The sequence below is a fragment of the Pocillopora damicornis genome, chromosome 14 (assembly GCF_964200805.1).
Source record: "Pocillopora damicornis chromosome 14, jaPocDami1.2, whole genome shotgun sequence".
NCBI lineage: Eukaryota > Metazoa > Cnidaria > Anthozoa > Scleractinia > Pocilloporidae > Pocillopora > Pocillopora damicornis.
Genome location: NC_142683.1, coordinates 11,762,505 through 11,773,363, shown reverse-complemented (window position 1 = coordinate 11,773,363; position 10,859 = coordinate 11,762,505). Strand labels below are relative to the sequence as shown.

The window sequence follows — 10,859 nt, the reverse complement described above, 5'->3', positions numbered from 1 at the left end:
AGTCGTTGTATTGATATTGTAAAGAGAAATTATGTCTAAGTCACTTCAGGGGAATATTTTAGTATATATGCAGTGCTTGCAATGGAAGTTAAGAATTTGGGATCAATATTAGTATCTGGGCAACTGCCCACCTACCCCTCCCCTAAACCAAAATTAAACTTAACTTGTTGTCAATTGACTGTTTTTAAGTTAAGGGAGGAGTAGGTGGGCAGTTGCCCAGATACTGATATTGATCCAGAATTTGCTGCAATGAAGGTCACAAACCTTTCAATGTAATAACATTTTAAGTTTAAGTATAACAAATATGTGAGGTGGTGAATAAGGCCAAGGTACAGAGTGTATTTGGGGACATGACAGCATTGTCTCTGCTTGTCACTCTAATATGTTCAAGTACGCAACATGGATCTGGTCTATTTATTAGGTGAATAGTAAAATTTAATATTTGTACATATGAGGAAATAGTTTTAATAATGCGTTGCTTTCCTCATCTTATATTGCAATAAAGTATGTATAGCTTTTAGTTAACAAATTTTAGTGTTCTTACTGGATCTTATATTTAGGAGCATGATATGCGGAAACCATGACACACAATTAACAATTGGATCATGAGCCAGTGTGCATTTATCAACCCCTTAACCCAAACATTAGTATGCATTTTCTCCAGATTGTTCTTTAAATTTCTGGTGGAACTGACAAGGAGAATTTGTTTAACAACCAAGAACTTCTTCTAGAGCTCATGATCAATTCTTTAATTGTTATCACCTCAATGTATGATTCAGGGGTGTTATTGCAATGAGAAATTAGATACCAGTCACTCTTAAGGATCAAAGAAAAAGTATAAGGCATTTACGAAGATGAAAGACAAGAGGTGGAGATGAGATCAACTATTGGTAGCCTTTAGAGTGTTTTCCAAACCTCTTATGTGTTTCTGAAGTGAGGTTAAAACGTTTTTTTACCAAAACTATTCCAAATCAAACTCCTGATGTTCATGACCAAGTTATTTTTGAACTATTACTCTCTGTTTGTTTAAAATGTCTCAACCCTTAATTTTTTTTGTGTGGGTGTGAGAGAGAGAATTCTCATGGTGATTTTTAACTGACCCCTTATCTAGGAAACCAAAGAACAGAAAACACATAAAACTGTACATAGTTTTTAGGTAGGGAAAATTTTATTTTCGGCAATGACTTTTTTCACTGACAGGTGACTCTCCATGGAGATATGAGGTCATATGTGTCTTTGTTTAGTCATACTCAATCAGTCAAAAGTGGAGATATTTGGTTGCTGTGATGAAGGGTTTTGTTACTGGATGAAACTTACTTTTCGCCATTCCCATCCTGAGGGTTACGCTGTCTCTGCTGGTCAGCGGTATGTGATTGTAATTAAATATGGCGGACAATTCAGTCCAGAAGGGTCCGTGGAAAGACACGCTTGACTCATTTGTAAAATACGTCGCTTTAAACCCTAAAGAGTTTCTTTTCTATGGTAAGTGATCGTTATTTTGTATGTTGCTTACTTTTACTTTTTGTTTGTGGTTTTATTCCAGTATTCGATTATTTTATTTTTACAATATTTGCACTTCTGCGAATGTTTATACTGGTCTATAGGCTTAATTAATTATTTTTTGTTATGTTCTTCGCAGTTTTCTTAATATTGACCCCTTTGATGGCAATAAGTGGATATCTATCCCTGAAGCTAGCAAAACATATAGAGAAGAATGAAAAGGAAAAGAAGAAAAAAGGTACGTAACCGTGAAAAGACAGATAAATCTACCTTCGTCATTATAAGTTTGTTCGAAGTTCAGCGACCATTAAACAATTGTTCCACGAGCGTGCGTTGGATATGAGATGATAGATAACCAACAAGGCTAATCGTTCCATGCTTCCAACAAGGGCGTGAAATCTTGGAAAAACAAAGTCCTGAGGCATGTGCCAAAATTTCCGATCTGTTTAATTTCTACTCTTTATTAGTAAATCGAATGATGGGGAATTATTTTCGTGGTGGCTTGATTGCAAATGATACGTGCACTAACACAGCGATCAAATGGTTGCACATGCGTACTATGACGGATAATTTGCTATTGTAAACATGCAGAATCAAAGTAAGACGTAGTTTTTACAGTTCCTAAGGAAAGTTCAAAGTTTCTAACGGAGAGATTTATACACATTGTTGTCCAGGACGTAACCCACTATGTGTTAGTTTACACTCTCGTAATTTTTGGACACTTCTTATGGCAGCGTAATGAAGTTGTCTGTAAACTTGGCCATGTTGACTGTATGGTGTTATTCTTTGTTGTGTTCATGGTGGAGCTGTTAGTAAACACTGAGGGAAATGGGAGGAAAAAAGAAAGAACCAGAGCCACACAAGATATTTGTGATGACCACTGTGTTACGTTCACTTGAATCAGAGAGGCCCATTCCCCAAAAGTACCAGGCTCAGAGGCATATTTTAAAATCAAAATTTAAAGAATAGAGAATTATCTTATTAAATTGACGGTTAATAAATATGTTTTTTAATAGTTTCCTCTCTTTTCTTTTAAAGCAACTCGTCAAACAAATATAGCCAAAGCAAGGCGCAGAGCAAAAGCTGATTGATTCCTCTTGTCAAAAAAAGAGTGCACTGACCCTGAGGTGGTTGTCTCTTGAAAGTGGCAAAATAATGAAGACAGTGACCATGATGTAGCTTAGAAATGTCATTTACCATGATTCCAGTGGCAACGGGTCATTTGCCTTCTTTTAGCAGGCTATCAGGTTTGATGGTTGGTGATGCAGCATGCTCTTGAGTTTTGACTACCGATGGAAATAATTGCTTTTGACCACAACATATTTATGGTCCAAATCCTATAAAGAAACTTGGTGTGCACCTCACTTAGCTTATAATCCTAGTAATGTCACTGACATGATTGCACAGAGCAGCACAGCAACTGTAATAATAAACTGTGGCAAAATGTTGTTTAGCCATTCTTTTTACATCAGTATTTGTAAATTATTAGCATTTTGATCATCAGCTGTATTTTCAGATCATCATGAAATGGAAATAGCCATTATTTAATGGCATGTAAATAGCAAAAGCTACAGGTAAATGAATGAAACTCAAATATATCTTTAAAAGCAGTACATCAGTTATTTCTCAGGCTCTGTTTTTCTGCAACATCTGGTGTTGAAAATTATTTTGTTTTTTCGAAAGGGAAGTATAATTGTTTGTTTCATGTTGTGGTCACTGCAAATGTGAAGTGCAGTCTCTCTTAGGGGTTAATCATGGTGAAACTGTAACAGCATTCACTCAACTTATAAATCTAGCCAAAAGTCTCAGAACTTATACCTTTTTTTATCATGACTCAGCACAACAGCTGGCAACAATAACTCAACCCTTTAACTGCTGAGTGACCAAGACAGAATTTCTCCTTACTATATCTACACAATTTCATGCAGACAAGTGATGAGAATAAAGAAAAATATAAATTATGGGATTACAAATTGATCTGATACCAAATTCTCCAAACTAACGTAATGAGAATCATTTGGCAGACAGTAAGGAGAATTACTAATGAGATCATGAGAGTTAAAGGGTGAAAGATACTAAAAGAACCCTCATTTATTGGAGTGGTATCTTACACTCAGGTTGAATGCAGTTTAAATCTTGTTAATTTGTCGCTGGATTATTAATACAAGTTAATCTCATTTCTTTATTTCCATCCATTCAAATAAATTAAGAGGTTTCTCAGAATGTTCAAACAGCATGGACAGTGGCATATGGTGTGTAAGTATTGAAAGCCAGTCTGAAATAATCTCTTAGTACATCTGAGTTAATCTGCTCAGGAGCTAAGGATTTCCAATGATCTTCACTGTCTTTGCTTTTTGTTTCCCGAAGTCGTTGAAAGTGAACATCTCTCGCTTGAGCAACCTTTTAGATAAAAGAAGGAGCAATCGCATCAAACTATAATTTACAGAAGTGACAGATATGTAACTTCTCTGTGCAGCATGAATACAAAATCCAACAAACAGATGATTTGACATTTAACCCTTTAATTCTTAAGATCTGATGGTCAATTCTCCCTTCTAGCTTTAACTCATTCCCTTGTAAATTATTTAAGAGAATTTGGTGATAGATCAAGATAACTTCTTCTACCTGTGTAAGTTTGAGTATTTTCATCACCTGTTTGCTCAATAATGTATGGATATTATAGGGAGAAGTTACATGTTAATCACCCCTAAGAGTTAAAGGGTTACAAAAATATATTGCTGGCTCAGGAAAAGAACCTAAATCACGGTGGTTAGAGGCAAGAGCTTTCACCTCTGCATCATCTCTCTTCCCTCTCGGAACAAGCCTTTTGTTTTTCTCATTTGCAGACGAGCGAAAGTATGCAGGAGGCAAACGCGATGAGAGGGCGAAGTACGAGTCGTCTTTCCCTCACGCGCATCCTCGCTCATCACATTCTACTCATGCTCGCCTGAAAAGCGCAAAAGAAAAAAAAACCGGTTCCGGTTGGCTACTTTCTACTAGAGATTCGCAGAATTGTTTACTTCAGAGATTTTACTTCTTAGGTTGAAGTTCTTCGTTCATTTACTTGCCTTGTCTCGTATTTTCTTTAAATCGTCGAATGTGAGGCTTGGGTGTTGTTCTGGTTTGCCTGTTTTCTTTTCTCGTTCAGCAAAGATACTAGGAAGCTCAAGGGGGAATGGTTTAAATCTCTGGCTGACCCAGCCGTTTTTCTTCAGGGGCGGTTTTCGTTGTTTACGTTTTCCTTGGTGGTAAGTTTGACGCCCGCGCATTAGAAGCTGAGCTGCTGGGCTCATAGTCTGTTGTATGATAGACTGAGGACAGAGAGGCAAGATTTGAGAATTGTTTGTGTTGAAACTTCGTGTAAGTTATGCACAAAAATGAAGCAAATGGAGTGACGTGAGGCACTCGGTATGCGCAGCTTGAGAACTGAGCAGCCCGTAACTCGTAAGATAATTTTTTTTTAATCAACTGTGTTGATAATGTAACCCCCGGAAACTAAACGAACCTGCAGCCATATTTTAAAAGGTTACCAGTCGCTCACCGACTCCAATTTTTGTTACGCGGTTGATCAAGTACGCTGGCAGAGTGACCGCGGATGTCGGCGAAGTGACGGGTGTGTCGGCGAGTAAACCAAAGACAACTGTCCACGATTTAAAATGTTGGCGAAGTCACCGGGCACCTTTAAAAATCTAGTTTTGACGGAATAGTACTACAGATCAAGTTGTATCACCTTTGTCCCTGAAATCATTTACAGGGTCACATATACAAAGCCTATTCAAGTATGGGTAGATCCTGTGATTTACTCAGCTCGGCTGTTTTAAACTTTTCTGAAGAAGTTATACGCTTTGAAAACACCCTAACTCACTGGCTTGTGTGGTTGTTTGTGACTTGTGTAAAACAACTTGTCTCTGTCAGCCTGAAAGCATGCCACTTAATCATCACAATGTTCGCACACGCTGTGTCTACGAGACCCTTCTGTAATTGTGAGTAACTTACCGCGTTTGGCAAAACAGGGCTTTTTTCGAGTATATTGGGGTAAGAAGAAGACGGGGGTGGCATGCGTGGTCTTCCAAATTTTAGTCTGATCTTTCCTTTGGTCAGAGAAATTTCTGGTAAGCCATCTGTTTCTGTGATGGTGTTAGTCTTAGCACGGCGTTGAGGACACTTTTTCCTCGCCACCTATAAATTTGTGTAGAAGAGAAACGTAGAGCTGTAACGTGACTTACTCTGACAGTGAATATGTGAAAATCATATAAATTATGTGGACTGCGGGTTTTTAAATGAATATGAAAGCGATCTTCGCAGTAATAAATTCTACTTAAACAGTACGTGCGTAGTGAAAATAAGGCCTGAAAAAATGTAGGCCTGTACGGAACTTGTACCCATGACCTCTGCAATACCGGTGCAGTGCTCTACCAACTGAGCTAACATGTCAGCTGAGCGCTGGTCATTATGTTGGTTCGTAATGAACCCGTAAAGTGATGAATAAGTGACTGTAAATATACGAAAATCGTATATGTGAACTGCGGGTTAAGAATTGAATATAAGTGAAAGCGATCTTCGCAGTGCTGAACACTATTTAAGCAGCTCACAGTTGGCTTGTTAGCTCAGTTGGTAGAGTACTGCACCGGTATCGCAGCGGTCATGGGTTCAAATCTCGTACAGGCCCGAATCTTTTTTTTAAGCTTCATTTTTACTACTGGTTAAATAGAGTTCATTACTGCTAAGATCACTTTCATATTCGTTACTTACTTTGTAGTTAATTTACAGGCGATGAGCGTTGCGAAAGGCCCTTTCGCATACTGAGCCTTGAAGCCTGACCTCGCATCTCTGCTTTCAAATTTCCTTTTCACTCGCTTTTTCCTTGCCACTTATAAATTCTTATGGAATTGAAACCTAGAGCCTTTAAAGTTACAAGCCTCTTTAACTGACAGTCGATGTGCCTTTCGTAAGCCTTGGCACATCGTGCCTTGAAGCCGACCTCACATACCTGCTCGAAAATTCCCTATTTACATTACGAAAGCTGGTAAAATCAGTTGTTACGATTGAAAAGGGACTAACAAATTGTTTTAGTATATACAAACTCCGCTAACGGGCCGGACGGGGTGGCGCTCGGTCCGAGGTTCGTCATGACCTCGCACCAAATATTTACCTTGCAAAGGAAATAGAGCGTAAATTGATAAAGTACCAAAAACGAGGTGAACATATTAGCCCGACAGAGCTAAAACATACATTCAAAGATGCTAGAAGGAACTGTGGATAGGATTAAAGTATGATCGTAAACTGTTCGAGGACCAGGAGAACGCTATACAAAGCAACAATACCAACCGTGCCAAAAACTATGTGCAACGGCTCAGCATACGGGGATTTGTTATCTCCAGCAGCATGCCTCGCCTTCAGGCTCTCCATGCGCCTTCTCAGCTGGTTTTCTGTCAGGCCAATAACCCGGGCCCCGGCCGCGTAGTGGCCCACGACGTGGGGGGCCTGGATGCGCTTGTACTTTGTATGGTAAAATCTGCGATTTAGAGGTTTGACGTTTTTGATAATGGTTTGAGTCGCCCCAGTATTCGTTGTTAAGTGAACAGAAAGATTGCGCCTACACTAAGCAAGTCTTAAGAACGAAGTTAAGCGATTGGATGAGTCAAATTCTTAACAAAAAGGGTTGCATCTGGAAGCAATAGCTGACCATATCAAAATCACACAAAAAATGCCACTTAACTTAACTTTAGTCAACTTGCAAGAAAATAAGGCATGTGACTTACCCGACAATTTCGCTAATTGAATGAAGGGCTGATCTCTTCATAAACTGTGTCAAGGCCTCAAAGAGGAGATGCTCTCTCTTCCTTTTTTCGTCCACAGTGGCTACAGAAAATAAAGTTTCAACCCTTTGCCAAAGCCTTTCAAAAGAAATGAATCATACCGTCACCGACCTTCACTAAGCATGTTATCATTTGTTTACCCACGGTCTAATTCTGGCATTCATCTCTAAATTGGCTTTTCCGTAAGTTAGGGTTCAGAAAACTTAGAAACCAAGTAACTCCGGAACTGATGGTCGAAAAAAGGCTTAGAATTTACACCAGTAGCAAAGCTATGAGTTTTTGAACCGAAGGGGGACAAAGCGGGAAAAGTTAATCATGACTACGAATTTTTGGGCAAGTTAATTAAGTGACGTTGCATATACCGCTGGTCTACCTTGTGTACCATTTGGTTTATTTTCACGCTACAAGAATGACTGGAACATGTGGAGCATCCAAAACTAAAAGAGATTTGTGCCAGTCATGTTATTGAATTCGCGTGTTTTCTTGATCTGAATTTTCAGTCTTGTGACTTTATTGACGTAAACAATTTTATAACGGGAGCAGAGGAAGGGGGGAAGGGAAAGGAGGAGGGAGAAGGGGGAAGGGGAAGGGGAAGGGGGAGGGGAAGGGGAAGGGGAAGGGGAAGGGGAAGGGGAAGGGGAAGGGGAAGGGGAAGGGGAAGGGGAAGGGGAAGGGGAAGGGGAAGGGGAAGGGGAAGGGGAAGGGGAAGGGGAAGGGGAAGGGGAAGGGTGGATACGGCACCCCAGAACCTTTCTCCCGACTTCGCCCTTATATACATTTACATTCGCATTGTAATGAAAACTGTTGAAGTACACACTATGTAATTTACATCTTATCTTCCAACTCTCTTTATGTAAGTGTCCTGCCATTTGGGAGAGAGTCCATAAGAGTGGAAGGTGATAAAAAGTCCATGCCTATGGTTGTGAAAGGAAATGACACAGAAATACATCACGGTGTTATAATCGTTAAGTATTAATTTAACGTACTGAATCCCTCCAAGAAGCGCTCTGTGTTCGTCATCAAGTTAAGGAACTCGTGGAAATTAATTTCACCATTTCCTGCAAGAAGCAGAGTACACATTTCAGAAAAAGGAGGTTATTTTGATGATGTGGTCCTTGAATAGAACAACTGCGAGGAATCTAAACTCTGATGGGGCTAGTATTCAATGTAAGAGACACCTTCTTCTCAGACGAGAATCCTTGGGAAACATTCTTTACATCGATCTCCCAAATACCCTGCACGATTTTTGAAGGTTTGGGTTATACTTCCAAATCTCAAAAGCGATAGAAACTTTTTAATGGTGAAAATGAATAACATGTGGTTTATGGGTCATGCTCCCACTTTGATTCGGTCCTGGCTTTATGCCTTTTTATTGCTTTCACTTAGAACAGATGGAGAGAGATCTCTGTATTAGCTTTTGCGTGGACGGAAAACATACTACTGGTCGAAAGACTATCTGTAAAATGAGTTATGTTGATTTTACATATCACCAGCCTTGGATCAAAAGTCGTCCTTTCTGTCTCCTCATCTATATCCTAGCCATTTTTATAATGTTTCGTTGTTATTTTTTTTCTTTATTACCGTCTTTATCCATGGCGGACAGTACTTCTAGTAAGTCCTCTTGCGACAGATAGATTTCGACTGATCTCATCGCCAAATCCAGTTCCTCGGCGTCGATTATACCTCCACCATTGCTGTCAAAGAGGTCGAACACCTCCCTAAAGCCTTACCAGGATATCACTGTATTAGATGAATATTCATAGCCTCCCTTCTACTCATTTGCACTCGTGGATGCTTAGTTGAAGAGTTATGGATAATGCCATAAGCGCTTTTCGATTGAATGTCGAAAACCATAACCAATGTAATATATGTAATCACAACCGTCAATCAAAGGAAAATAAAATACCTTTATGAGCCAACGAAAACCCCAAGTAGAACCACCCAAACTGCCTAAAGCGCAGTAAAACGTAGGCGACTAAGTGGTGAGTGTTTTTTGTTTTGTATCTAATTGGTTGAAAAAGTGAAACGAGTTTTCTGAACCAATCACAGAGCAAACCAATGCAATCACTAGTTTCAAAGCTACGTTGAATATCGCCTCATATCTCTTGAATAAACTACTTTCCAGCGGAAGGCGCTGACAAAAAGATGAAATTTAAAGTGCATTCATCAAGCAAAAAACCAAAATTAAAGTTACCTAGGTATCTTTTCCGCCCTAATTGACCATCGAGGAGCCAATAAGGATTGGAGCTTAGAAAGCACACACCTTAACCGCGTGAAAAGGCCAGTGACCTTGGTGCGACTCGTTTGACTCTTGCATCCGATTGGTTGAGGAGATAGTGCGAATTTTTTTAACATCAATTATGGAGAGAATCTGGTGATACAAAACCACTAGAATTCTGGATATCTCTGGTACAAAGTTGTCTTTTTTAAGTCCTAAAATAACTTGAAAATGCATAAATTCTTACTGCGCGCCACAATTTATCAGAGGTAAAATCCGACGAATAGATGCTCATTCTTTACCTGTGATCTGTTGTTCTGTTAATGATGGGTGAGGTGCGTCTCTTTCACTTAATTCATGCGGGAAGTCTTCAGCTGACGAAGATACCATACCAAACGTAACGGTTTCATGTGAAAATTGTGGTGGAAGCTCGGGCGTGGCCGTGGCCTCTTCCCTCTTATCCGAAGTAAAAGCATTCCTTCGAATTCTTTGCATTATCAGAAGATTGCATTCAAAACTATTTTGTCCAAGCAATTACATTTTTCAGCAGTTCGGCTCATCAGAGCTCAGTTTATCTAACAGCTGACATCGGCCCTAACTTCGGCTGTCTTAATTGGCCCATTAGCTTTATGACGTCATCAAACCGCGCTCTCAGAGAAAAATTTTTCTTACAGGGTCTTTAGATTATACTGAGCAATAAAAAGCGACGAGTTTTCTAGTTAAAAGCGATGGAAATGAAGACGACATACTTTACTTCTGATTAAAAATTGAAATGTAGAAATTTTGATTTTAATGTGGTTATACGGTCTTACGGCTTATTTTCTTTCAAGGAATTCCATGCTGCGGAATGTCGTTGGAACATTGACATGACTTTGTTTACAATTTCAGCATCAAAGTGACGACGGTTTACCACATACTAATTCAAAATGAGCATTTTCTAGGCATTCGTGTAGATCAATTTTGCCCCCGAGTTAATGACGTAATCGATTTCAAAACCTCGCTCCAAGGTGTGGACCTCGGGAACGAGGCTGTTAATTCCCATGCGATCTCTCATTGGAGAAATGTACGTCGCGGTTAAAATCCGGCAAACACTTTCCTAACCCTTGTTGTCTGTGTCATTCCCCCCCCCCCCTCCCCTCCATCCGCAGGAGAAGGGACCATGCTCCTTTGCCCGATTAATCGAATTACAAAGAAATAGACCTTCGTGGCTTACTGAGTTATTTGAAAACCTGTAATGACAGCATATGAGACTTTAAGAGAGCAGTCGAATGTCCTGTCAGATACGAAATGCAAATTCTTTTCTCTAGTGCCATATGAAAGTG

General features: G+C 39.6%; 2 protein-coding genes across 2 annotated transcripts; one reads left to right on the top strand and one right to left on the bottom strand.

The window, feature by feature from the left end:
- The first annotated feature begins 1,334 nt into the window (after positions 1–1,334).
- On the top strand, positions 1,335–3,118 carry LOC113682757 (small integral membrane protein 15). Its single transcript, XM_027199939.2, has 3 exons — positions 1,335–1,482; positions 1,640–1,738; positions 2,539–3,118. The coding sequence occupies exons 1-3, from the start codon at positions 1,386–1,388 to the stop codon at positions 2,589–2,591; spliced, it is 249 nt and encodes an 82-aa protein (XP_027055740.1). The 5' UTR covers positions 1,335–1,385; the 3' UTR covers positions 2,592–3,118.
- Positions 3,119–3,575: 457 nt separating this feature from the next.
- On the bottom strand, positions 3,576–10,148 carry LOC113682756 (uncharacterized). Its single transcript, XM_027199938.2, has 8 exons — positions 9,840–10,148; positions 8,901–9,044; positions 8,306–8,377; positions 7,263–7,362; positions 6,829–7,015; positions 5,497–5,679; positions 4,569–4,811; positions 3,576–3,900 (listed from the first exon to the last, which is right to left on the bottom strand). Exons 1-8 carry the CDS (start codon positions 10,030–10,032, stop codon positions 3,727–3,729), a joined length of 1,296 nt encoding a protein of 431 aa, XP_027055739.2. The 5' UTR covers positions 10,033–10,148; the 3' UTR covers positions 3,576–3,726.
- Between the last annotated feature and the right edge of the window lie 711 nt (positions 10,149–10,859).

Excerpts from the sequence above, each read along its gene's own strand:
- LOC113682757 (XM_027199939.2), top strand. The coding sequence starts at position 1,386 with ATGGCGGACAATTCAGTCCAGAAGGGTCCGTGGAAAGACACGCTTGAC. Across the intron at positions 1,483-1,639 it reads TAAAGAGTTTCTTTTCTATG|TTTTCTTAATATTGACCCCT; the intron begins GTAAGTGATCGT and ends TGTTCTTCGCAG. Across the intron at positions 1,739-2,538 it reads AAAGGAAAAGAAGAAAAAAG|CAACTCGTCAAACAAATATA; the intron begins GTACGTAACCGT and ends TTTCTTTTAAAG.
- LOC113682756 (XM_027199938.2), bottom strand. The coding sequence starts at position 10,032 with ATGCAAAGAATTCGAAGGAATGCTTTTACTTCGGATAAGAGGGAAGAG. Across the intron at positions 9,045-9,839 it reads AACAGAACAACAGATCACAG|GCTTTAGGGAGGTGTTCGAC; the intron begins GTAAAGAATGAG and ends TATCCTGGTAAG. Across the intron at positions 4,812-5,496 it reads GCCCTGTTTTGCCAAACGCG|TCTATCATACAACAGACTAT; the intron begins GTAAGTTACTCA and ends CTCTGTCCTCAG.